Below are 27,598 nucleotides of genomic sequence, written 5' to 3' on the forward strand. Positions count from 1 at the left end.
TAATTTATTATTGAATAAAACGAACTAGGATATAAACTAATACAGTAAAACCCTGGTTTAAATCAGGCTTCATTTCGTGGGAAAGGATAAATTATCCGTTCATTGAATAGAACTAGATAATTTAATGATTTACCAGTAAATCAATTTCGGGGCTGCAGTATAAAATCCCACTGCAAAACAAAACCAAAACGAGGGTCACGGTCGGTCGAAGTTATACTGTCTCTAACTCTAACAAATACAAATAAAGTATAAAATAAAACCTATTTACAATCACTTCAATCAATTTATATAATTTACAGTTTAAAATATCGAATCGGTATATCATGACTCATTTCCAATTACAAATTATGCAATTATCTCATGTGCTCTTTTATTCACATGTGCTCTTTTATTTACATGTACACATGTTATTTACATGTTATTTACATGTTATAATTTACATGTTATTATATCTTTATATACATGTACACATGTTATTTACTGTAACCCCTAAAATAAATTAAAATCACGACCACTTCTCAATTTGTCTCAATTTGGCCAACAACTGAATTGTGAAAATATTGACACGTGACACTACTGTTTAGTTTTTATTGACTTTAACATTCTACTGACTTTACCAAAACCCTACGCTACAAAACAATAAGATAACTGTCACCAAGATGTTACTAGGTCGAACGGGGAAATTAAGTATCACGCAGGAATTATGTCTCACGCAGGCGCTTGACCATTGTTAATGGTCTGGCCCGGCGCGCGCTACTTCGTAGCACTTGCCATCGGGCCAATATTTCGAGGCAAATATTTTGGGCTAATATTTGGAGAAGAAAGCGGCGCGCGCTACTTCGAAGAAATTTAGACGAGTAACATCTGTCAAGCAGGCGCGTGCTATACATGTAAATACACTTAAAAGCCGTGCCTGCTTGAGACTTAATTCATGCGAGAGACCTAATTTTTCCGTTCGACATAGTTACATCTTGGTGACAGTTACAAGCTGTGTTTTCAGGTTAGTGTTTCCTCTGTGTTTGACGTAGTAGTATTACCATCAGAAGTAGTAATATTACCATTAGGTAACGGCTCTTCAGCAACTCGTATTCTTCCGCATACTACAGGACGTAATGTTTGGATCTGAGCCTCAACTAATTCGTGATTCTTCCTAATGAGAAACTTTGTTACATCTTTATTAATTAGGCAAGCTGTCAAAATATTGTGTGGAGAGGGGATTTGTGTTTATTATTATTCAATTTATGAGTAATAATCATTAAGATTCTACACATAAAATTAAATACAAATATTTACACATATTTACACATATCTACATTTTACACATGTTAACACATATTTACACTTTGCACATGTTTATGACTATTAAAGATAATAACCGCAGAAATTACGCTAGAAAGATCACTTAAAACATACATTTACACCTAGAAAGTGAGGAGAAATAAAACAGTTGAAGTAAAGATCAGGACTTAGAGTTAATTGTTGAAATTTCAATTTGAGAACACGGGACTCGCCATTCCTTGGACAACAATCACAAATTCACATTTTTGTGTACATCACAACGTCAAATGACAAAGAAAAGTAAGTTTCTATTGTATCACATGTACAAGGTGTGGCAAGGTCTCTATTGTATCACGTGTACAAGGTGTGGCAAGGTTTCTATTGTATCACGTGTACAAGGTGTGGCAAGGTTTCTATTGTATCACGTGTACAAGGTGTGGCAAGGTTTCTATTGTATCACGTGTACAAGGTGTGGCAAGGTTTCTATTGTATCACGTGTACAAGGTGTGGCAAGGTTTCTATTGTATCACGTGTACAAGGTGTGGCAAGGTTTCTATTGTGTCACGTGTACAAGGTGTGGCAAGGTTTCTATTGTATCACGTGTACAAGGTGTAGCAAGGTTTCTATTGTATCACGTGTACAAGGTGTGGCAAGGTTTCTATTGTATCACGTGCACAATGTGTGGCAAGGTTTCTATTGTATCACGTGTACAAGGTGTGGCAAGGTTTCTATTGTATCACGTGTACAAGGTGTGGCAAGGTTTCTATTGTATCACGTGTACAAGGTGTGGCAAGGTTTCTATTGTATCACGTGTACAAGGTGTAGTAAGGTTTCTATTGTATCACGTGTACACAGTACAAGGTGTGGCAAGGTTTCTATTGTATCACGTGTACAAGGTGTAGTAAGGTTTCTATTGTATCACATGCACAAGGTGTGGCAAGGTTTCTATTGTACCACGTGTACAAGGTGTGGCAAGGTCTCTATTGTATCACGTGTACAAGGTGTGGCAAGGTTTCTATTGTATCACGTGTACAAGGTGTGGCAAGGTTTCTATTGTATCACGTGTACAAGGTGTGGCAAGGTTTCTATTGTATCACGTGTACAAGGTGTAGTAAGGTTTCTATTGTATCACGTGTACACAGTACAAGGTGTGGCAAGGTTTCTATTGTATCACGTGTACAAGGTGTAGTAAGGTTTCTATTGTATCACATGCACAAGGTGTGGCAAGGTTTCTATTGTACCACGTGTACAAGGTGTGGCAAGGTCTCTATTGTATCACGTGTACAAGGTGTGGCAAGGTTTCTATTGTATCACGTGTACAAGGTGTGGTAAGGTTTCTATTGTATCACGTGTACAAGGTGTAGCAAGGTTTCTATTGTATCACGTGTACAAGGTGTAGCAAGGTTTCTATTGTATCACGTGTACAAGGTGTGGCAAGGTTTCTATTGTATCACGTGTACAAGGTGTAGCAAGGTTTCTATTGTATCACGTGTACAAGGTGTGGCAAGGTTTCTATTGTATCACGTGTACAAGGTGTGGCAAGGTTTCTATTGTATCACGTGTACAAGGTGTGGCAAGGTTTCTATTGTATCACGTGTACAAGGTGTGGCAAGGTTTCTATTGTATCACGTGTACAATGTGTGGCAAGGTTTCTATTGTATCACGTGTACAAGGTGTGGCAAGGTTTCTATTGTATCACGTGTACAAGGTGTGGCAAGGTTTCTATTGTATCACGTGTACAAGGTGTGGCAAGGTTTCTATTGTATCACGTGTACAAGGTGTGGCAAGGTTTCTATTGTATCACGTGTACAAGGTGTGGCAAGGTTTCTATTGTATCACGTGTACAAGGTGTGGCAAGGTTTCTATTGTATCACGTGTACAAGGTGTGGCAAGGTTTCTATTGTATCACGTGTACAAGGTGTGGCAAGGTTTCTATTGTATCACGTGTACAAGGTGTGGCAAGGTTTCTATTGTATCACGTGTACAAGGTGTGGCAAGGTTTCTATTGTATCACGTGTACAAGGTGTAGCAAGGTTTCTATTGTATCACGTGTACAAGGTGTGGCAAGGTTTCTATTGTATCACGTGTACAAGGATTACACAGGATTACATAGGATTACACAGGATTAAAATTAAATTATAGATCCATTATCATGGACCGTCATAATTGTTTACAGAAGTTAATGAAAACAATCATCTTTGCTTGAAGTCAGGGCCAGGGTTATCCATGAGTCTTAAATATGACTAATTCGCGAGGTTCTCACCAAATTGATAGTAAAATTGTTTAAGTTTCGTGCATTTGAATTACGCTGACGCGTATCTTCGGTGAAGCTATTTCGCTCTTCGGAGCAGCGAAGGAAAAAAGTGCACACACAGTTGACAGCATAGGAGCGCCTTTCTTGAAATTGAATATACTGTGGGGTGTTTGGTTGAATATCAAGTGATATGGAGGCTCTGGTGATTTTGAGGAATTACAGTTGAGTAAGGAGACATAATTTCCATGAGATGATCTTTGAGATTTGTTTCATTGATATTGCTGGAGTCGGTGATTTCATTGCTTATTTCAATGATTGGCATTTGAGAAAGATTTTTGACTAATTTCGACCTCTGTTTTGAATACAAGTCACATATGTAAAGAACATGCGACTCGTCTTCGATGGTCTCAACGCCCATACTTGATTGGCACCAACCACATAGTCTTTGCTCACGGGGTGTGTTGGAGTGTCTGCCTCTTTCAATATGGAGATCATGTGCGCTGATTCTAAGTTTTGTGGTACTGTAACGACGAGAAAAGCCTTTGCATAAGTATAAGTAGGGCTCTCGGTTGAAGGTGTGTTTGATTGAGTGATAGAATGAAAGTTTAGAAGAAGTAGATTTTTGATATTGCCAACATTTTTTGAATTGATTGGTTAGAGCTTCGATGATTTTAGGAATTCTATACTTTTTGCTGCATAGTGGTTTGATGGATTGACTAAAATTTGACTGATTTATGAGGGAGTCTTTTAATAATTTGTGATCACTTACAGGGTTGGGCGCGGCTTTGTTAGCTGCATTTGTATTGAGAATTCGGTGCGCAGTTACGTGATCTAGTTTGTAAATTTCATCTAGTTCAAGGAGTGGTTTTATGTATCGATACCAAGGTAAGTTTAGTGATTTTTGTTCTTCTACGGCTGCAGTGACAAACGAATTCGACTTTGATTTTGTATTTAGCCTTTTGAAGTAATTTAACGTTAAGCGAATTGATTGATAAATCAGAGGAATTCTTCCTGTTTCTCCCCAAACACCTACATTTGATGCTTTACGATGGACTCCCAATGCCCATTTTAGGAATGAAATATGCACTCTTTCTTCAGAGAGGCGCTGATTTTTTTAAGTAAGTTAGTAGCGGTTGCTTCTGTCGAGTTAATCGTTTTGCAAAGAGATTTATTGGTCGTACTAGTGGGTGTCCATATCGGAGCACCATATAATAGAATGGGCTTGATGAGAGAGTCGAACAGTGTAAGGAGTGCTTTAAAAGATAACTTTGAACGCATGACAACGTTGTGTGGTAAGGTTTCTATTGTATCACGTGTACAAGGTGTAGCAAGGTTTCTATTGTATCACGTGTACAAGGTGTAGCAAGGTTTCTATTGTATCACGTGTACAAGGTGTAGCAAGGTTTCTATTGTATCACGTGTACAAGGTGTAGCAAGGTTTCTATTGTATCACGTGTACAAGGTGTGGCAAGGTTTCTATTGTATCACGTGTACAAGGTGTGGCAATGTTTCTATTGTATCACGTGTACAAGGTGTGGCAAGGTTTCTATTGTATCACGTGTACAAGGTGTAGCAAGGTTTCTATTGTATCACGTGTACAAGGTGTAGCAAGGTTTCTATTGTATCACGTGTACAAGGTGTAGCAAGGTCTCTATTGTATCACGTGTACAAGGTGTAGCAAGGTTTCTATTGTATCACGTGTACAAGGTGTAGCAAGGTTTCTATTGTATCACGTGTACAATGTGTGGCAAGGTTTCTATTGTATCACGTGTACAAGGTGTGGCAATGTTTCTATTGTATCACGTGTACAAGGTGTGGCAAGGTTTCTATTGTATCACGTGTACAAGGTGTGGCAAGGTTTCTATTGTATCACGTGTACAAGGTGTGGCAAGGTTTCTATTGTATCACGTGTACAAGGTGTGGCAAGGTTTCTATTGTATCACGTGTACAAGGTGTGGCAAGGTTTCTATTGTATCACGTGTACAAGGTGTGGCAAGGTTTTTACATTTCCTTTCAAAACATTGCTGGTATAAGTGTTATTAATCTTTGTTTGTTTTCATTTCTTTGCTTTATTTCACTGCTCAAGTGCTCAAGCTACAGTTACAATACCTTTTCACTCACAGTTACATTGCTTTATTTAACTTACAGTAACATTGCTTTATTTAACTTACAGTAAGATTGCTTTATTTAACTTACAGTAACATTGCTTTATTTAACTTACAGTAACATTGCTTTATTTAACTTACGGTAACATTGGTTTATTTAACTTACAGTAACATTGCTTTATTTAACTTACAGTTACATTGCTTTATTTAACTTACAGTAACATTGCTTTATTTAACTTACAGTTACATTGCTTTATTTAACTTACAGTAACATTGCTTTATATAACTTACAGTAACATTGCTTTATTTAACTTACAGTAACATTGCTTTATTTAACTTACAGTAACATTGCTTTATTTAACTTACAGTAACATTGCTTTATATAACTTACAGTAACATTGCTTTATTTAACTTACAGTAACATTGCTTTATTTAACTTACAGTTACATTGCTTTATTTAACTTACAGTAACATTGCTTTATATAACTTACAGTAACATTGCTTTATTTAACTTACAGGTAGCACTGGGGTTCTAAGCGTGAGTATCTTCGTATACTCGAACCATTTGCAAGATGCGGGAAGCTTAAACAAATGGAATAATGTAAGGTAAGGTAAGTTTAAACAAATGGAATAATGCAAGATGCGGGAAGCTTAAAAAATGGAATAATGTAAGGTAAGGTAAGTTTAAACAAATGGAATAATGTAAGGTAAGGGAAGTTTAAACAAATGGAATAATGCAAGGTAAGGGAAGTTTAAACAAATGGAATAATGTAAGGTAAGGTAAGTTTAAACGAATGGAATAATGCAAGGTAAGGGAAGTTTAAACAAATGGAATAATGTAAGGTAAGGTAAGTTTAAACGAATGGAATAATGCAAGGTAAGGGAAGTTTAAACAAATGGAATAATGTAAGGTAAGGGAAGTTTAAACAAATGGAATAATGTAAGGTAAGGTAAGTTTAAACAAATGGAATAATGCAAGGTAAGGGAAGTTTAAACAAATGGAATAATGTAAGGTAAGGTAAGTTTAAACGAATGGAATAATGTAAGGTAAGGGAAGTTTAAACAAATGGAATAATGTAAGGTAAGGGAAGCTAAAACAAATGGAATAATGTAAGGTAAGGTAAGTTTAAACAAATGGAATAATGCAAGGTAAGGGAAATTTAAACAAATGGAATAATGTAAGGTAAGGTAAGTTTAAACAAATGGAATAATGCAAGGTAAGGGAAGCTAAAACAAATGGAATAATGTAAGGTAAGGGAAGTTTAAACAAATGGAATAATGCAAGGTAAGGGAAGTTTAAACAAATGGAATAATGTAAGGTAAGGGAAGTTTAAACAAATGGAATAATGCAAGGTAAGGGAAGTTTAAACAAATGGAATAATGTAAGGTAAGGGAAGCTAAAACAAATGGAATAATGTAAGGTAAGGGAAGTTTAAACAAATGGAATAATGCAAGGTAAGGGAAGTTTAAACAAATGGAATAATGCAAGGTAAGGGAAGTTTAAACAAATGGAATAATGTAAGGTAAGGGAAGCTAAAACAAATGGAATAATGTAAGGTAAGGGAAGTTTAAACAAATGGAATAATGCAAGGTAAGGGAAGCTAAAACAAATGGAATAATGTAAGGTAAGGGAAGTTTAAACAAATGGAATAATGCAAGGTAAGGGAAGTTTAAACAAATGGAATAATGTAAGGTAAGGTAAGTTTAAACAAATGGAATAATGCAAGGTAAGGGAAATTTAAACAAATGGAATAATGTAAGGTAAGGTAAGTTTAAACGAATGGAATAATGCAAGGTAAGGGAAGTTTAAACAAATGGAATAATGTAAGGTAAGGGAAGTTTAAACAAATGGAATAATGCAAGGTAAGGGAAGTTTAAACAAATGGAATAATGTAAGGTAAGGTAAGTTTAAACAAATGGAATAATGTAAGGTAAGGTAAGTTTAAAGAAATGGAATAATGTAAGGTAAGGGAAGTTTAAACAAATGGAATAATGTAAGGTAAGGTAAGTTTAAACAAATGGAATAATGTAAGGTAAGGTAAGTTTAAAGAAATGGAATAATGTAAGGTAAGGGAAGTTTAAACAAATGGAATAATGTAAGGTAAGGGAAGTTTAAACAAATGGAATAATGTAAGGTAAGGTAAGTTTAAACAAATGGAATAATGTAAGGTAAGGGAAGTTTAAACAAATGGAATAATGTAAGGTAAGGGAAATTTAAACAAATGGAATAATGTAAGGTAAGGGAAGTTTAAACAAATGGAATAATGCAAGGTAAGGGAAGTTTAAACAAATGGAATAATGTAAGGTAAGGTAAGTTTAAACAAATGGAATAATGTAAGGTAAGGTAAGTTTAAAGAAATGGAATAATGTAAGGTAAGGGAAGTTTAAACAAATGGAATAATGTAAGGTAAGGTAAGTTTAAACAAATGGAATAATGTAAGGTAAGGTAAGTTTAAAGAAATGGAATAATGTAAGGTAAGGGAAGTTTAAACAAATGGAATAATGTAAGGTAAGGTAAGTTTAAACAAATGGAATAATGTAAGGTAAGGGAAGTTTAAACAAATGGAATAATGTAAGGTAAGGTAAGTTTAAACAAATGGAATAATGTAAGGTAAGGTAAGTTTAAACAAATGGAATAATGTAAGGTAAGGTAAGTTTAAACAAATGGAATAATGTAAGGTAAGGTAAGTTTAAACGAATGGAATAATGTAAGGTAAGGGAAGTTTAAACAAATGGAATAATGTAAGGTAAGGGAAGTTTAAACAAATGGAATAATGCAAGGTAAGGGAAGTTTAAACAAATGGAATAATGTAAGGTAAGGTAAGTTTAAACAAATGGAATAATGTAAGGTAAGGTAAGTTTAAACAAATGGAATAATGTAAGGTAAGGGAAGTTTAAACAAATGGAATAATGTAAGGTAAGGGAAGTTTAAACAAATGGAATAATGTAAGGTAAGGGAAGTTTAAACAAATGGAATAATGTAAGGTAAGGGAAGTTTAAACAAATGGAATAATGTAAGGTAAGGGAAGTTTAAACAAATGGAATAATGTAAGGTAAGGTAAGTTTAAACAAATGGAATAATGTAAGGTAAGGGAAGTTTAAACAAATGGAATAATGTAAGGTAAGGTAAGTTTAAACAAATGGAATAATGTAAGGTAAGGTAAGTTTAAACAAATGGAATAATGTAAGGTAAGGGAAGTTTAAACAAATGGAATAATGTAAGGTAAGGGAAGTTTAAACAAATGGAATAATGTAAGGTAAGGGAAGTTTAAACAAATGGAATAATGTAAGGTAAGGTAAGTTTAAACAAATGGAATAATGTAAGGTAAGGGAAGTTTAAACAAATGGAATAATGTAAGGTAAGGGAAGTTTAAACAAATGGAATAATGTAAGGTAAGGGAAGTTTAAACAAATGGAATAATGTAAGGTAAGGGAAGTTTAAACAAATGGAATAATGTAAGGTAAGGGAAGTTTAAACAAATGGAATAATGTAAGGTAAGGGAAGTTTAAACAAATGGAATAATGTAAGGTAAGGGAAGTTTAAACAAATGGAATAATGTAAGGTAAGGGAAGTTTAAACAAATGGAATAATGTAAGGTAAGGGAAGTTTAAACAAATGGAATAATGTAAGGTAAGGGAAGTTTAAACAAATGGAATAATGTAAGGTAAGGGAAGTTTAAACAAATGGAATAATGTAAGGTAAGGGAAGTTTAAACAAATGGAATAATGTAAGGTAAGGGAAGTTTAAACAAATGGAATAATGTAAGGTAAGGGAAGTTTAAACAAATGGAATAATGTAAGGTAAGGGAAGTTTAAACAAATGGAATAATGTAAGGTAAGGGAAGTTTAAACAAATGGAATAATGTAAGGTAAGGGAAGTTTAAACAAATGGAATAATGTAAGGTAAGGGAAGTTTAAACAAATGGAATAATGTAAGGTAAGGGAAGTTTAAACAAATGGAATAATGTAAGGTAAGGGAAGTTTAAACGAATGGAATAATGTAAGGTAAGGGAAGTTTAAACAAATGGAATAATGTAAGGTAAGGGAAGTTTAAACAAATGGAATAATGTAAGGTAAGGTAAGTTTAAACAAATGGAATAATGTAAGGTAAGGGAAGTTTAAACAAATGGAATAATGCAAGGTAAGGGAAGTTTAAACAAATGGAATAATGTAAGGTAAGGGAAGTTTAAACGAATGGAATAATGTAAGGTAAGGGAAGTTTAAACAAATGGAATAATGTAAGGTAAGGTAAGTTTAAACAAATGGAATAATGTAAGGTAAGGTAAGTTTAAACAAATGGAATAATGTAAGGTAAGGTAAGTTTAAACAAATGGAATAATGTAAGGTAAGGGAAATTTAAACAAATGGAATAATGTAAGGTAAGGGAAGTTTAAACAAATGGAATAATGTAAGGTAAGGTAAGTTTAAACAAATGGAATAATGCAAGGTAAGGGAAGTTTAAACAAATGGAATAATGTAAGGTAAGGGAAGTTTAAACAAATGGAATAATGTAAGGTAAGGGAAGTTTAAACAAATGGAATAATGTAAGGTAAGGTAAGTTTAAACAAATGGAATAATGCAAGATGCGGGAAGCTTAAAAAATGGAATAATGTAAGGTAAGGTAAGTTTAAACAAATGGAATAATGTAAGGTAAGGGAAATTTAAACAAATGGAATAATGTAAGGTAAGGGAAGTTTAAACAAATGGAATAATGTAAGGTAAGGTAAGTTTAAACAAATGGAATAATGTAAGGTAAGGGAAATTTAAACAAATGGAATAATGTAAGGTAAGGGAAGTTTAAACAAATGGAATAATGTAAGGTAAGGGAAGTTTAAACAAATGGAATAATGTAAGGTAAGGGAAGTTTAAACAAATGGAATAATGTAAGGTAAGGGAAGTTTAAACAAATGGAATAATGTAAGGTAAGGTAAGTTTAAACAAATGGAATAATGTAAGGTAAGGTAAGTTTAAACAAATGGAATAATGTAAGGTAAGGGAAGTTTAAACAAATGGAATAATGTAAGGTAAGGTAAGTTTAAACAAATGGAATAATGTAAGGTAAGGGAAGTTTAAACAAATGGAATAATGTAAGGTAAGGGAAGTTTAAACAAATGGAATAATGTAAGGTAAGGGAAGTTTAAACAAATGGAATAATGTAAGGTAAGGGAAGTTTAAACAAATGGAATAATGTAAGGTAAGGTAAGTTTAAACAAATGGAATAATGTAAGGTAAGGGAAGTTTAAACAAATGGAATAATGTAAGGTAAGGTAAGTTTAAACAAATGGAATAATGTAAGGTAAGGGAAGTTTAAACAAATGGAATAATGTAAGGTAAGGGAAGTTTAAACAAATGGAATAATGTAAGGTAAGGTAAGTTTAAACAAATGGAATAATGTAAGGTAAGGTAAGTTTAAACAAATGGAATAATGTAAGATAAGGTAAGTTTAAACAAATGGAATAATGTAAGGTAAGGTAAGTTTAAACGAATGGAATAATGCAAGGTAAGGGAAGTTTAAACAAATGGAATAATGTAAGGTAAGGTAAGTTTAAACGAATGGAATAATGCAAGGTAAGGGAAGTTTAAACAAATGGAATAATGTAAGGTAAGGGAAGTTTAAACAAATGGAATAATGTAAGGTAAGGTAAGTTTAAACAAATGGAATAATGTAAGGTAAGGTAAGTTTAAACAAATGGAATAATGTAAGATAAGGTAAGTTTAAACAAATGGAATAATGTAAGGTAAGGTAAGTTTAAACGAATGGAATAATGCAAGGTAAGGGAAGTTTAAACAAATGAAATAATGCAAGGTAAGGGAAGTTTAAACGAATGGAATAATGTAAGGTAAGGGAAGTTTAAACAAATGGAATAATGTAAGGTAAGGGAAGTTTAAACAAATGAAATAATGTAAGGTAAGGGAAGTTTAAACAAATGGAATAATGCAAGGTAAGGTAAGTTTAAACAAATGGAATAATGTAAGGTAAGGGAAGTTTAAACAAATGGAATAATGTAAGGTAAGGTAAGTTTAAACATATGGAATAATGTAAGGTAAGGTAAGTTTAAACAAATGGAATAATGTAAGATAAGGTAAGTTTAAGCAAATGGGATAATGTAAGGTAAGGGAAGTTTAAACAAATGGAATAATGGAAGGTAAGGGAAGTTTAAACAAATGAAATAATGTAAGGTAAGGGAAGTTTAAAGAAATGGAATAATGTAAGGTAAGGGAAGTTTAAACAAATGGAATAATGTAAGGTAAGGGAAATTTAAACAAATGGAATAATGTAAGGTAAGGGAAGTTTAAACAAATGGAATAATGTAAGGTAAGGGAAATTTAAACAAATGGAATAATGCAAGGTAAGGGAAGTTTAAACAAATGGAATAATGTAAGGTAAGGTAAGTTTAAACAAATGGAATAATGTAAGGTAAGGTAAGTTTAAACAAATGGAATAATGCAAGGTAAGGTAAGTTTAAACAAATGGAATAATGTAAGGTAAGGTAAGTTTAAACAAATGGAATAATGTAAGGTAAGGTAAGTTTAAACAAATGGAATAATGCAAGGTAAGGGAAATTTAAACAAATGGAATAATGTAAGGTAAGGGAAGTTTAAACAAATGGAATAATGCAAGGTAAGGTAAGTTTAAACAAATGGAATAATGTAAGGTAAGGTAAGTTTAAACAAATGGAATAATGTAAGGTAAGGTAAGTTTAAACAAATGGAATAATGTAAGGTAAGGGAAGTTTAAACAAATGGAATAATGTAAGGTAAGGGAAATTTAAACAAATGGAATAATGTAGGGTAAGGGAAGTTTAAACGAATGGAATAATGCAAGGTAAGGGAAATTTAAACAAATGGAATAATGCAAGGTAAGGGAAATTTAAACAAATGGAATAATGTAAGGTAAGGGAAGTTTAAACAAATGGAATAATGTAAGGTAAGGGAAGCTAAAACAAATGGAATAATGTAAGGTAAGGGAAATTTAAACGAATGGAATAATGTAAGGTAAGGGAAATTTAAACAAATGGAATAATGTAAGGTAAGGGAAGTTTAAACAAATGAAATAATGCAAGGTAAGGGAAGTTTAAACAAATGGAATAATGTAAGGTAAGGGAAATTTAAACAAATGGAATAAGGTAAGGTAAGGGAAATTTAAACAAATGGAATAATGTAAGGTAAGGTAAGTTTAACCAAATGGAATGATGCAAGGTAAGGGAAATTTAAACAAATGGAATAATGCAAGGTAAGGGAAATTTAAACAAATGGAATAATGTAAGGTAAGGTAAGTTTAACCAAATGGAATGATGCAAGGTAAGGGAAATTTAAACAAATGGAATAATGCAAGGTAAGGGAAATTTAAACAAATTAAATAATACAAGGTAAGGGATATTTAAACACATGGAATAATGTAAGGTAAGGTAAGTTTAAACACCCTAAAACAGGTAGAATTGGCAGCGTCTAAACACTCTAAAGGTTATACATAAGAGACTTTAAGTTAAAAGAACTATAAAAGGTTAATAGTAATTAACCAAATTATGATATTAGGGTAACAATGAGGAAAGAACTAAAAACGTACTACATCGATTAACAGATTATTTAACTTACTCCATAAGTAGAGAATTCTGACGATGTATTGATTTCCTTTTCAGTAATTGTGGAGCTTCTGTTCTGATCTTTCTGCACTCTTTTTGCCTGAATTTAATATGTTAAAAGTGAGGTTGTTTGTGAAAATAAAAGTTTAAATTTATTATAAGTAAAACCAACCTCTGAACTTCCTCAAAATGGTTAAGAATAAGAGTGTCTGATAAAAATAAAACCAACCTCTGAACTTCCTCAAAATGGTTAAGAATAAGAGTGTCTGATAAAAATAAAACCAACCTCTGAACTTCCTCAAAATGGTTAAGAATAAGAGTGTCTGATAAAAATAAAACCAACCTCTGAACTTCCTCAAAATGGTTAAGAATAAGAGTGTCTGATAAAAATAAAACCAACCTCTGAACTTCCTCAAAATGGTTAAGAATAAGAGTGTCTAAAATTGGCCCGTCGTCGTCACCTCCAATTCTGGGACACTCTAAAAATACAGTATAACCGTCTTTACCGCGTGAAATGTACTCCTTTACTGCTACTTTGTAGATCTGTGGGAGAATGACTGAATGAGGCGTTATCAGTATATGGAAAGATAAGAAATATGGTGAAGAGTGGGGAGATAAGAAATATAGTGAAGAGTGGGGAAATAAGAAATATTGTGAAGAGTCAGAAGATTAGAAATATGGTGGAGAGTGGGGAGATTAGAAATATGGTGAAGAGTGGGAAGATTAGAAATGTGGTGAAGAGTGGGGAGATTAGAAATATGGTGAAGAGTGGGAAGATTAGAAATATGGTGAAAAGTCGGAAGATTAGAAATATGGCACTGAAGATTGGGGAGATTAGAAATATGGTGAAGAGTGGGAAGATTAGAAATATGGTGAAGAGTGGGGAGATTAGAAATATGGTGAAGAGTGGGGAGATAAGAAATATGGTGAAGAGTGGGAAGATTAGAAATAAGGTGAAGAGTGGGAAGATTAGAAATAAGGTGAAGAGTGGGGAGATTAGAAATGTGGTGAAGAGTGGGGAGATTAGAAATATGGTGAAGAGTGGGAAGATTAGAAATATGGTGAAAAGTCGGAAGATTAGAAATATGGCACTGAAGAGTGGGGAGATTAGAAATATGGTGAAGAGTGGGAAGATTAGAAATATGGTGAAGAGTGGGGAGATTAGAAATATGGTGAAGAGTGGGAAGATTAGAAATAAGGTGAAGAGTGGGGAGATTAGAAATATGGTGAAGATTTGAAAAACGAAAGTTTCTTCATTAAGTAGCACATATTATATTAGAGAAATATACGATTTCCCAATTCACCATAGAAAACTTTTGACAAATAACTTAAAACCTACTCTCTGAAGGTCGAGGGGCTCAGCCAGAACGTAAACAGAATCTTGTAGAATTCTACTGCCGGGTTCTCTCTTAGGTTCAAACCTGAGGTTAACTGTTAGATTCACAGCTCGCTAATTTATATTGTGCTATTACGTGAACGTGATATCATTTATCATTTATCACCAAATCCAATCAAATGTGTCAGCGACTCAGCTAGGAGTAACGTTCAATTTCAAACATTACAAGTGACATGACGCCACACACCATTTATTACACATTTGCATTCGTTACACTTTTAAAGCTCCTCGATTTACCACTGTCACCGTGACGTGGTTGTTGCTTTTAATCGCTGGCGTGGCCAGTATTGTGGCTGGAACTGGTCCTGCCCCTCCGCCTAACCCTATCTCTAATTCTCTGGACATATTGGAACTGGAATTGGGACTGGATTAGGGACTGGACCAGAAACAGTCAAATAAACCAAAGGCCATCACGGAGAACGGGGTATACATCCTGGATCAAAGGAAAAAGAAATGTACTTTACACTACATCGAGGATTTTATTGACTTCGATGCCGCTGAACGGCTGCTTAGTGAGCTGAATGTTGATATATCGAATTACCCTAACCAAACGAGTAGCCGTCAAGAGATAAATCTGGAGATCGAAGATGATTGCGTAGAGTCTGAGGGTCATCCAGATGACTCGACCCCGGAGAGTAACCTTAGAAATCAGATCAGCTACCTCACCAAGAAAATCGAGAAATCAGCGAGCTCAATATTTGAACTTAATACAACTATCACCAACATAGTAATCAGGCGACTCCCAAGTTATAACGATCATATCCCCTACGAAACACTAGCTGGAAAACATGGGGCGAAACCCACAGTTGCCATTCTTTCCCTTGGGGCCCCAAGATCACTCAAACTGAAACGGGGAACTAAAGTAACCCATTTGGTGCCCATGCACTCAGGATCTCTGTGTGTTCTCTCAGGAAATTCCACTCTTGAGTACATGCATTCCATACCTAGAGGAAAGAGTGATATTCAAAACGAACAACTTCTTCTTTTTTTCATTGGATCTCCTTCAACTGCGATCGAGGAAAATTGTGTAAGTGACCAGACCTCAGTCTCATCTCTGTCAGAAACGGCTCCCTCTCAATCTTCTACAGATGGTGGATTTAGTGTAGATGACCCTTTCAGACCTGACTTTATTAACTTAGAAATAGATAATGGACTACAAATGACCCTTAACAAGACGACGGAGATACCTGACATTATTACACATCAGCAACTTCAAGGATCTAATGTAGATGATCCCTTCAGACCTGACTTTAACTTAGAAAAAGATAATGGACTACAAATGACCTTTAACAAGACGACGGATATCCCTGACATTATTATCACCTCAACCAGCGGTCCTGATATCAAACTGACCGAAGCGCAGACCTCTTACTTAACTGAGCAAGGCAGATCTAGTTTGTTGGATAGTAATCCAATCCTCAGGTCGCCCTCTGCGTCACTTCATCTGGATGTTAACAAAGATGATCTCAACGTTGGCCCTGCAACTCCCGAAGACACCGAAAGGACAGTTATTCTTATGGAGAACCACACGGTCGCTCCCGAGACACTTATTACTTGTGTTGCTCATCTTCCTGAACCCATCCTCAACGAGGAACTAACGAGGAATGGGTGCTCCACAGAAGGATCTGTTACAGAAAGGAGAGCAAGAATGATGAATGTGATGTCTAGACCCGAAGAACCAGCAAGGAAATCTCTGAATAGGGACTTAGATTCGAAACTCCCCTCTCTCGCATGGGTCCAGACTGTTATCGAAAACCAAGTTATTGACGTTAAGCAGGAGTTGGAGAAACTTACATCTGAGGTTAACAGCCTTAAGTGCTCCGATACTAGCATCCAGCAAATCGAAAAACTACTAGAGGTTGGCAAGAAGGAAATGCAAAAGGTCAAAGACCTCTGGGAGAAAAACTTGTCAGCTACCACACGGATCAAAAACAGAGTAGACGAAGTTTTCACGGAGATTTCTATAGCGGAAACGAAAACGGACGAAGTAGACAAAAGTGTTCAAAAACTAAAGTTTGACCTCAAAAACTACTACAACAGTGCATTCTTTCGGGAAGACGGACAGCTGATTAAAGAAATTCACAAAATAGTCACTCAGTCAGAAGGATGGAATGGCGTGAGTACCGATGTCCCACCTGACTATTCCCCTAATGACGATGATTTATCACACACTCCACCCTACCAACCTCCCTCACCCTTTCGAGATCAAAGAACTCACAGTAGAGAAAACAACCTGCTGTCCCGAAGAAACAATGGATTCAGCATGACTTCCTCGGCCTCTCGAGCTCAGATCTCTACTCAAGCTCAGAACTCCAACTTTACCAGAACTCAGAACCTCAATTTCACCAGGACTCAGAACTCCGACTTCACCACTCGTCAAACTTCAGGATCCACCACACCCTCAAAAGTGTTCAAGACGACCCTCATCTCAGACTCAATCCTGAGACATGTCCAGGGTATGGACACCAAGAATGCTCTCGGAAAGAACCATGAATTGACCCTAATCAACAAGCGGGACACAGGTGGACTTAAAGACCAACATGTCAAAGACGAATTATTAAGAACACAACCTGATTTCATCTATGTTCACCTAGGAGTCAATGATGCCAACCAAAACTTCGACCTAAGGGTAAGTCTCGACAACATATTTCAATTTTCACTATTCGTAGAGGAATCCCTGATAGGTACAAAGTTATTCTTCTCAATGCCGCTAATGACATCTGACAATGAAGCGAACGCAAGGATTGGGGAGATAAGGGATGCAATTTGGGAATTTGTGACCGTAACTAATAAAAACGAACGCAAACCCTTCAAAGAGCGGTCTTTGTATTATAACCCCAACGCAAACTTCATGCATGATGATCATCTGATAGGAGAATATCACACGAACGATGGAGTCCACCTTTCAACAAGAGGCAAAGAGGTCATTCTAGGAAACTTCCGTCACAGCATCCATGAAATGACAAGACTGCTTCTCAACAAGCCAAAGAAAGTCCGTTCTACAGGGGGATTGGAACCTTCTCCTCTTAGTCGAATGTGATTACACTGACATAGATTCTCATTTATACACATTATACCATGACTAGAAACACACAAAAAAATACACAGGTTTCAATTAATAAAAATAGCATAAAAATACTTTCTTGGAATATCCAATCGCCTTCATCAGTAGATGGGAGCAAATTTGAAATAGAATCATTTCAAAATGTTATCAAAGATCATGACATAGCCTGTCTTCAGGAAATTAGGAGAGAGGTTCACTTGGTAGGATATCGATCAATCTGCAACATAAGGAAAGACGGTAAATCAGGAGGTGTCGGTATCCTCATTAAAAATGAGCTTATTGAAGGGATTGAGTTTATCAAGAATACAGAGTGTTCAGACTACCTAGTTTGTCGACTAGACAAGGATTTCTTTAACCTATCAGAAGATACATTTATAGTTAACGTTTACATTAGACCATTTAATTCATCAGCCTCAAACCCGACTGACAATGGCAAAGATGCTCTAAAAAACATTGAAGACGTTGTGAACGAACTTCGGGAGGAGGGCGAAGTCATATTGTGTGGGGACTTTAACTCTCGTATAGGACAAAAAACGGGTATGATAAGAGAAGACTCAACCAACGTTGTTCCCTTACCAGACGATTATGAGCCTGACAACTTTCTCCCCCGAAACTCACTAGACTCTATCACAAATACTTACGGTACACACTTTCTTAACCTAGTCAAACATAACCAACTCACTATTCTGAATGGCCGTACCCTAGGAGATCTTGTAGGAAACTTCACAAGTATCCAAAAAAATGGGTGCAGCGTTATTGATTACATTGCAGTGACCAACTCCACAAAGATCAGAATCAACTACTTCAAAATCTTGACATTCACCGAGCATTCTGATCATAAGCCCCTCAGTACTGAATTACAATGCAATAGATTCGCGATCAACAAATGCGCCCCATTACAGGACACTTATCAGACAGCGCCAACCAGATACATTATCAACGAAGAGAACAAAGACGACTTTTTCGAAGCTCAGTCAGAAAATCTATCATTGACCTTAATCCATGAACTTCAATCGAACATCGACTTACTCACCAATCAAAATATTTTAGCAGACAATGACCGTAATTATGAAACTGAACTCAAAGACATTAACAAACGACTTTCAGAACACCTTCGCGACATGGCCTCGAAGTGTTTCAAACAAACCAAACCACCCAAAAAATCTCACACCTCAAACAAACCTTGGTTTAACTGGAAAACGAGATTAGGTAAAAGAGAATTTCGTAAAGCTACAGATGCAACCTCAAAATTCCCGTCAAACAACCTTATACGTGAAAACTATTATCTTGTCAAGGGTAGCTATAAGCGTTTGAAGAACTCTGCCAAAAACGAATTCTTCGCACGTATGAATGAGGACATAGAGGGGGGGAAAATTCTCAACTGGCAATCTTTCAAAAAACTAAAAAATCAGAAAAAGGAAACTTTAAATTTTGACAGTCATGATATGAATAGATTCGAGACTTTTTTTGGTAACCTATATTCCGATAACCACAAAACAATAAATGAAAATAAAAAAGTTTCTATGATTGATCAAGCTGACTTGATAAATCAAGGTGCAACTCATCCTGAGTCACTCAACTCCTTAATCACCAAAACAGAACTTGACTCTAGTATAAAATCCCTAAAAAATGGTAAAGCTTCCTCACTCGACATGATTAATAACGAAATTATAAAATCTCTGGACACCAATCATAAATTGATTATGTTGAACCTCTTCAACGCCTGCTTCTCACAAGGAATTTATCCCTGGAACGTCAGCATTATATCTCCACTTCATAAAAAGGGTAATAAATCAGATCCTGACAACTACCGTGCAGTTGCTGTCAGCAGTGTCATAGGAAAACTATTTTCAACTATTCTCTTAGAACGACTCATTCGCTTCCGCTCTGAAAACTGCCCTGATCCACCTAACCAACTAGGCTTCACAAAGAAAGCTCAAACATACGATCACATACTAACCATGAAAACTATAGCTTCAAAATATAAACTTTTGGGGAAACCTGTATATGCAGTATTTGTTGATTTTAAAAAAGCATTCGACTCAGTCTGCCGTCAAGCCCTTTTCCTCAAACTCGCAAAAAATGGCATAACTGGAAACTTCTACAATGTCCTCAAAAATATGTACTCAAACTCGTACGCTTACATAAAATTATCTGGTCACCTCAGTAAACGCTTCCAGATACGTAAAGGTACAGAACAAGGTCACCCACTCTCACCTGATCTTTTTAAAGTTTTTCTCAGTGATATGTCCTGCCTCCTAGATTTTCCAAATTGCCCCGTACTCTCAAATTTGACTGTTAGCCACCTACTGTGGGCGGATGACCTTATACTCCTTTCACTCGACCAGGAAACCACTCAAAAGCAACTTAATATTCTCGGTAATTTTTGTAAGGAGTGGGGCATTGAAATCAATGAACTCAAAACTCAAGCAGTCATCTTTGGTAAGAAAACGTTAAAACAGGACATACAAAACATCAAATTTACACTCAACGGATCTAATCTTGAAATTGTTGACAGTTATTGTTACCTTGGATTTGAACTTCATCAATCGGGTCAAGTACAGATCGCTCAACAAAACCTTAAAACCAAAGCAATGCGTGCATTTTTTGGCCTGAAAAGGGTTGTCATGCGTTCAAAGTTATCTTTTAAAGCACTCCTTACACTGTTCGACTCTCTCATCAAGCCCATTCTATTATATGGTGCTCCGATATGGACACCCACTAGTACGATCAATAAATCTCTTTGCAAAACGATTAACTCGACAGAAGCAACCGCTACTAACTTACTTAAAAAAATCAGCGCCTCTCTGCAAGAAAGAGTGCATATTTCATTCCTAAAATGGGCATTGGGAGTCCATCGTAAAGCATCAAATGTAGGTGTTTGGGGAGAAACAGGAAGAATTCCTTTGATTTATCAATCAATTCGCTTAACGTTAAATTACTTCAAAAGGCTAAATACAAAATCAAAGTCGAATTCGTTTGTCACTGCAGCCGTAAAAGAACAAAAATCACTAAACTTACCTTGGTATCGATACATAAAACCACTCCTTGAACTAGATGAAATTTACAAACTAGATCACGTAACTGCGCACCGAATTCTCAATACAAATGCAGCTAACAAAGCCGCGCCCAACCCTGTAAGTGATCACAAATTATTAAAAGACTCCCTCATAAATCAGTCAAATTTTAGTCAATCCATCAAACCACTATGCAGCAAAAAGTATAGAATTCCTAAAATCATCGAAGCTCTAACCAATCAATTCAAAAAATGTTGGCAATATCAAAAATCTACTTCTTCTAAACTCTCATTCTATCACTCAATCAAACACACCTTCAACCGAGAGCCCTACTTATACTTATGCAAAGGCTTTTCTCGTCGTTACAGTACCACAAAACTTAGAATCAGCGCACATGATCTCCATATTGAAAGAGGCAGATACTCCAACACACCCCGTGAGCAAAGACTATGTGGTTGGTGCCAATCAAGTATGGGCGTTGAGACCATCGAAGACGAGTCGCATGTTCTTTACATATGTGACTTGTATTCAAAACAGAGGTCGAAATTAGTCAAAAATCTTTCTCAAATGCCAATCATTGAAATAAGCAATGAAATCACCGACTCCAGCAATATCAATGAAACAAATCTCAAAGATCATCTCATGGAAATTTTGTCTCCTTACTCAACTGTAATTCCCCAAAATCACCAGAGCCTCCATATTCACTGCCACCGCTCACTTGATATTCAACCAAACACCCCACAGTATACTCAATTTCAAGAAAGGCGCTCCTATGCTGTCAACTGTGTGTGCACTTTTTTCCTTCGCTGCTCCGAAGAGCGAAATAGCTTCACCGAAGATACGCGTCAGCGTAATTCAAATGCACGAAACTTAAACAATTTTACTATCAATTTGGTGAGAACCTCGCGAATTAGTCATAATTAAGACTCAAGGATAACCCTGGCCCTGACTTCAAGCAAAGATGATTGTTTTCATTAACTTCTGTAAACAATTATGACGGTCCATGATAATGGATCTATAATTTAATTTTAATCCTGTGTAATCCTGTGTAAATCCTGTGTAATCCACCACGTGACATGACGTCACACACCACTCGACATGACATCAAACACCACGTGAAATGATGTCACACACCACGTGACATGACGTCACACACCACGTGACATGACGTCACTAACTCACTGGAATTGAACTCCTGAGAGCTGCGGGAATCTGCCCTCTAACTCTGGGTATTTAGATACTCCGTTCTCTAAAGCCTTCAGCAGCTGGGACCCTGTGTAACAAGGAGTAATTATAGGCAACTATAGGTAATTATAGGTGATTATAGGTAATTATAGGTAATAGTTAATAAACTAACTCAAATTAGTATTTGTCAGTATAAACAGTAAAATCATTTGGTTTACCTATTAAAATTTGTAAAATTATCTTAATTCATCATACATCTTTAGAACAATGAAATATACCACGTGACATGACGTCTGACCACGTGACATGACGTCACACATCAAGTAAGAGCTTACCTGTGCACTCTAGAAGAAGAAGCTCGTCCATTATCGGCAGAATTGCTGATAAATCTCTCATTCGGAACTTTCCTGGAGGAAATATACAGTCTGATCTCATCGTTCCGCTGTGGATATAATTAGGCGATAATTATGTGATAATTGGACGATAATTGGACGATAATTATGTGATGATTAAGTGATAATTGGAAGATAATTAGGTAATAATTAGGTGATAATTGCTTTTCAACTTTTTGATTAATTAATTGATTGATCACCTGTTAAGTATGGCCACATCTGCTCGCAATGCAACTCTCATAACATCGGTTATAAAATTACCTGTCGAATAACAAAATCGTTAACTTTCATCAATTATCATTGACAATATCCACTATCCACTAACTTAAAAAGTATGCTTTTGTATTAAACGTAAACAACTGAATAGCTTAGTTAATATTTATCATAAATTTACTTAGTTACATAAAGTAAGTGAATCAATTAAGTAATTAATTGAAGTTAAGTTAAGTTACCCATATTAGTTTCTTTAGTCCTGACTTCACTAAATCTTGTTTCCAAGGGAACCCCAAACTCTCCTATTATTTTATCCATTTGAGCGCCTACTTTTTCTGTAAAGAGTAGCGGTTATAAGTGTAATTATTAATTAAGGCTCTCCTCGTTAAGAATACGAGTGAATTAACAGCAAACACATAAGATGTGATAACTAATTAAAGGAAGAAGTTTGCGGAGGAGAAAGTTTGCGGAGGAGAAAGTTTGCGGAGGATAAATAGTTACCTTGGTAATCAGCCACGTGCAGTTGTATATTCTCGTTCTCAGGAATCTCCGAAGTGATGATAACTTTCTCTACAATTGTTTTAACCTGGTATTGTTCAGGTCATGTGTACGGGAGTGGTTGATGGTCGAAGCTAATTGGTTATTTTTTGTCACGTGTCAAAAATATATGCCTCACTTCCCCACTAAAATTCACATTTATAAATATTACAACGATCCAACGCGATCTATTTCCTAAATATAATACCTTATTTTCAGAGTCGATTACTAAAGTTACTTTAGACAGTTCCCTGAAATCTGTGCCACTCTTGATAATCGTTCTGTTGTTTACCTTTTGAAGTTGATAAAGTTAAACCAATGCTAGAAAATAAGTAAATTATTTCGTACTGGAGCTAGAGGGTGGTTCTTGATTAAGAGTGATTAGTGTATTAGAGTGATACGGAAGTGTTTATTAGCATGAGATTTCAAAATACATGCAGTCATTTTGCAGCGTTTCAACAACTATTAAGAGTACACTAATATTCTGTTTTCCAGTGCATGTGTTATTATACCAGGCCATATGGTCCAATCAGAAGCTCTTAATAGCTCCAATCAGGACGCGTTTCCATGGTTACCTGTTCAACCCCGTAGTTATGGTCATGTCCTCCTAAAATGAGGTCCACGTGTTTTGCACAAGCTGCCAGTCTCCGGTCATTGTTCCATCTCATGTGAGTCAGCGCCACCACCAGGTCAACTCCGTGTTCTTCTTTCAGGATACTTCCTGCGACAATCATCTTAGAGAGTTACCGCTTTCTGCTGCAGTGGTCAGTCGCTGTCATGTGTCAAAACAAATTTGTACCAAGTTCTGCCAGTTTTGGAGCACATTAAGATTAAACAAGTGTTAACAAATATTCTGTTCTGTCGGCTAATTGAGTTGATCCGCGTTTGAACACTAATAGTCAGAATCTGCTATTCGCATTTCGCTCAATGATTTAAAAATGATCGTTTATTCATGTAAACAGAAAAAGTCTTTCCATTCGGGCCGGTGACAAACGAGTCAAAGTTAAAATTTTTCTCGGCGGACTGAAGATGCGCGCGTGAAACCGCGTTTTACACTGCACTAAAAGCTTTTATTGCGACATTAACTACTGTTTATGTCAATGCGCGTGACGTTATATTCCAACAATCGACAGTAACTCAGAAGGACTCAGCCAGAAGGACTTTCGACAAAACTGTTTACTGTACCAAATGGAATGGTCGAAAATCGAGTGTTTTAGTGAATAACTTAGAATATATTTTCGATTTTCTCAAGATCTGACTGATAGATTTTCTTTAAACTTTCCAGATATTTATATGGCTATATGAGAGATAATATGTGAGAGTTTGGGAGAATTTATAGGTGCCAAACTTGAGATATGACTTCAAACACAAGAAAATATCTCAAATTGGCGGTTTCTAGCGGAACGCAGGCATATATTTATCAAAGCTTTCTTTGGGAATAGAACTTTTTGTGTCTTGCAGAAAAGGTTCCAAACAACACAATATTCAGGTCTGCCTCATTGATTAATTTATATTAATTAACTAATCGGTTTCTTAACAACTACAAACCATAATGATCGGCTGCTTCCACATAGTCTTGGTACTCTATCTCCGACATCTCAATCGTACTCAATGTTTCCATCCAACCTGACTCTACCAGTCCCAATACTCCCACCTGAAATTAACACGTGACTATCATGATTGATTAGTTATAATTATAAATAACTTCAATCAACTACCATGCTAGGGTAAATGTAACATGATATACATTATATTTGAATCTGAACTGGTTTTGAACAAATTCTTAACCGATGAGCAAAGAAAATGAGTGGAAAATATAGTAGACTGCTCCTTCATAAATTTTTGTAAAGACATTTTAAACCGTTTCAATGTATCGTGAACACCATGTATTAATGCTTTTCAATTTTCAAACAAAGTTACAACGAATTCTTCATGTAGTGCATCCTGGGTTTGGACAGGATATGCCTGTTTAAATTACATAATTCTCAATAAATGTAATAGATTTGTAGTGTTGTAATTCGTTGTAATAACCTTGATATCTTTGTACTGCAACACTAAGTACTCCATACCGTCCCCTAAGGGGCGATCTGTCTCCCTGGAAATTAAAAGATTTGTTAAATCAAGTTAACAACAATTTAGAGAATTTACCATTATAAAGTTATTACTTAATTACAAATAGTGATATGAGAGGTTTATATGAGACGTGTTTACATATTCTTAAACACATTCACACTGATAAACCTTGACGGTTAAGTATCAGGTTTCTATTCAGTTCCTCTTAGTAACTATGGTTATTATGCAATAGTTACTATAGTTACTATGGTTACTATGGTTACCAGGACTAAGGATACTTACTATTCAGTTAACCAGACCATATGATGTTAAGATTAGAAAATATCTCACTTCGAAGAATAATTTGTTGATGTCCACCAACTTTTCATTATTGATGACAAGATAAGAAGAATTGGTTGTTTTAAGAAGAATTGTGTTAAAAACTATGCAGTTAATTAATCAGTTGGAATTAATAAGTTAATTAATGACATCAACATGTTCTAATATCACACATGTATGGAACAGTAATTGAATATTCTTTTAATGCAGTAACAGTGCTTGTTGGTTAATATAGTGTTGTTGTAAAGGAATAATCTTAACGTGCAATAGTTCTACTGTTAATCACATTACATACAAATATGTACATATTATTATATAATATTTGTACATGTTCATGTTATTTGTTTCTTTAGGTATATTTCTTTCTTCTTTTTCCGGTCTCAAGTGATACCGACAATGGAGGTGCTTTAGATTGTAACAAACACTTTCAAGTTTTAAAACTATATTATTTATGTTTATTCAACACTGATATTAATATTGCCGCAAAAAAGAGTAGAATAACATAATATGTAAAGAAAAATCATGTATTATCAGTACAGTGACTTATTCAAAGTGCGCAAATTTGTTCTTTTGTTGTAATCTGAACAATGGATAAGCTTGTGATCGAAAGCGTTTCGTGAGTCATAAGAATAAGTACGAAGTGTTGAAACTTTTAAAATCGTGCACTAAGAGCGGGCGCTATTTAATAGCGTTAGGGAGTTGCATTATTAATTGGTAGTTGACAATTTAAATTTTTAGATACAATTTCAGTACAGTGAAACCTCTCCATGCCGGACTTCTCGGGAGAAATGAATGAGCTATCGAGGTTCACGGTATATAGAGATTCAGGGCATGTAGAGTTTTAAATAAATAAAATTTCAGTAAATTGGTAGTTGGTTTTTACTAACCGCTTATAATTTTGATTTGATAAATCTCTGAAATCATTGATATTATTCAGCAGCAGTGATCAACTTTTGAAAATACTGATTTAGGTTGAGGTATTAATTTCGGGCAGTACATTTTCTCTGCAACTTATTTGAAAGCTCTTACGTTTTTAAACATTATATAGTTAAATTATGAATTAATTATGGTTAAATATCAAATAATTAAACCCACTTGTCGATGACATTGGTCATCAACCAAGGAAAGTTACACGAACTCTTTAGCTCCATTAAGTCGTCCAGGCCAAAATCTGTGGGAATTAATAGGTCACAAAAACTAAGAATTTAGATAGATTAAATTCTACATACTTATCATAACTTTATGATTGAAATAATCCAGAATTGGTATAATCGTGTAAAAGCGCTCGTTTTAAGAACTTACTTGACATATTAAGTTTGCTCATTTAATAATAATTCTATAATCATTAATTTGACTTGCATTTCATAGTTCAAAATATAAAATTAAAATCTGGCTCAAACTATCATGTGATCATCCAACCGATATATCCACTCTACTAGCCCCTACAAATGGAAATAGAGTTTTGGCCCACCCTCAGTGGACTTATACTCACCAAAGTCGTGATTTCCATAAACAGCAGCAGCGATATTGCAAGCGTTAAGTACTGGAACCATCTGTACTCCTTTAAACATTGTGCTCACTGAGAAATAAATAAACTTTATTTACGGTAAATAAAATTTGTAGAACAGATAAGGTACAGTAACATACGAAACGAAACGAAACGAAACGAAACACTGTATTTACTACCCCGTTACTATGCGACAAAGATATTGTATAAAGATAACTAAATAATTAGATGTATCAAAATATTGGAACCAAGTGATAATCTGAAATTTTCAATTACTGACTTGGGGAGGGGTTGAAGGCATCTCCACTAAAAATTACTAACATCTCCTCCTCTGCTAAAATGTCTGATATCTTCTGAACAAACCTTGCCGCTCCCCCTACAGGTTCCTGATCTCGCGCCTATGCAATTTTACGTTAAGGATACATTATCGACATATTGGGTACATTTTAGAGACAACTTCATCAAGGCTCCAATTGAGCATTACTTTTTTACGAAAAGGAATGATATCGAAACATATGAATGAGACTTGTAAAAGATAAAATTACCTCAATGTTGTACACATCATTAAAATGAATAATTTTCACCACCCTCCCTCCATCCGGTTTTGATGTAGGAGAGGATCTCTCGTGTTGTGGATTACAGGATATGCCTGATCCCATGTTACAATCTACTGTAA

General features: G+C 35.3%; 1 protein-coding gene across 2 annotated transcripts; it reads right to left on the bottom strand.

Moving 5' to 3' along the window:
* Positions 1–27,598, bottom strand: LOC134824133 (mannosylglucosyl-3-phosphoglycerate phosphatase-like). 2 transcript variants are annotated; one of them, XM_063835866.1, is made up of 18 exons: positions 27,468–27,598; positions 27,203–27,320; positions 26,908–26,994; positions 26,511–26,586; positions 25,056–25,119; positions 24,573–24,678; positions 23,600–23,745; positions 23,233–23,316; positions 22,989–23,073; positions 22,727–22,822; positions 22,475–22,535; positions 22,218–22,324; positions 21,880–21,970; positions 14,560–14,641; positions 13,621–13,763; positions 13,234–13,320; positions 6,154–6,219; positions 1–1,150 (listed from the first exon to the last, which is right to left on the bottom strand). In XM_063835866.1, the coding sequence occupies exons 1-18, from the start codon at positions 27,579–27,581 to the stop codon at positions 997–999; spliced, it is 1,767 nt and encodes a 588-aa protein (XP_063691936.1). In that variant the 5' UTR covers positions 27,582–27,598; the 3' UTR covers positions 1–996. The 2 variants fall into 2 exon arrangements, with proteins under 2 accessions (XP_063691936.1, XP_063691937.1); XM_063835867.1 differs by lacking the exon at positions 6,154–6,219.

The sequence above is a fragment of the Bolinopsis microptera genome, chromosome 12 (assembly GCF_026151205.1).
Source record: "Bolinopsis microptera isolate Bmic1 chromosome 12, MBARI_Bmic_1.0, whole genome shotgun sequence".
In the NCBI taxonomy this organism is placed as follows: Eukaryota; Metazoa; Ctenophora; class Tentaculata; order Lobata; family Bolinopsidae; genus Bolinopsis; species Bolinopsis microptera.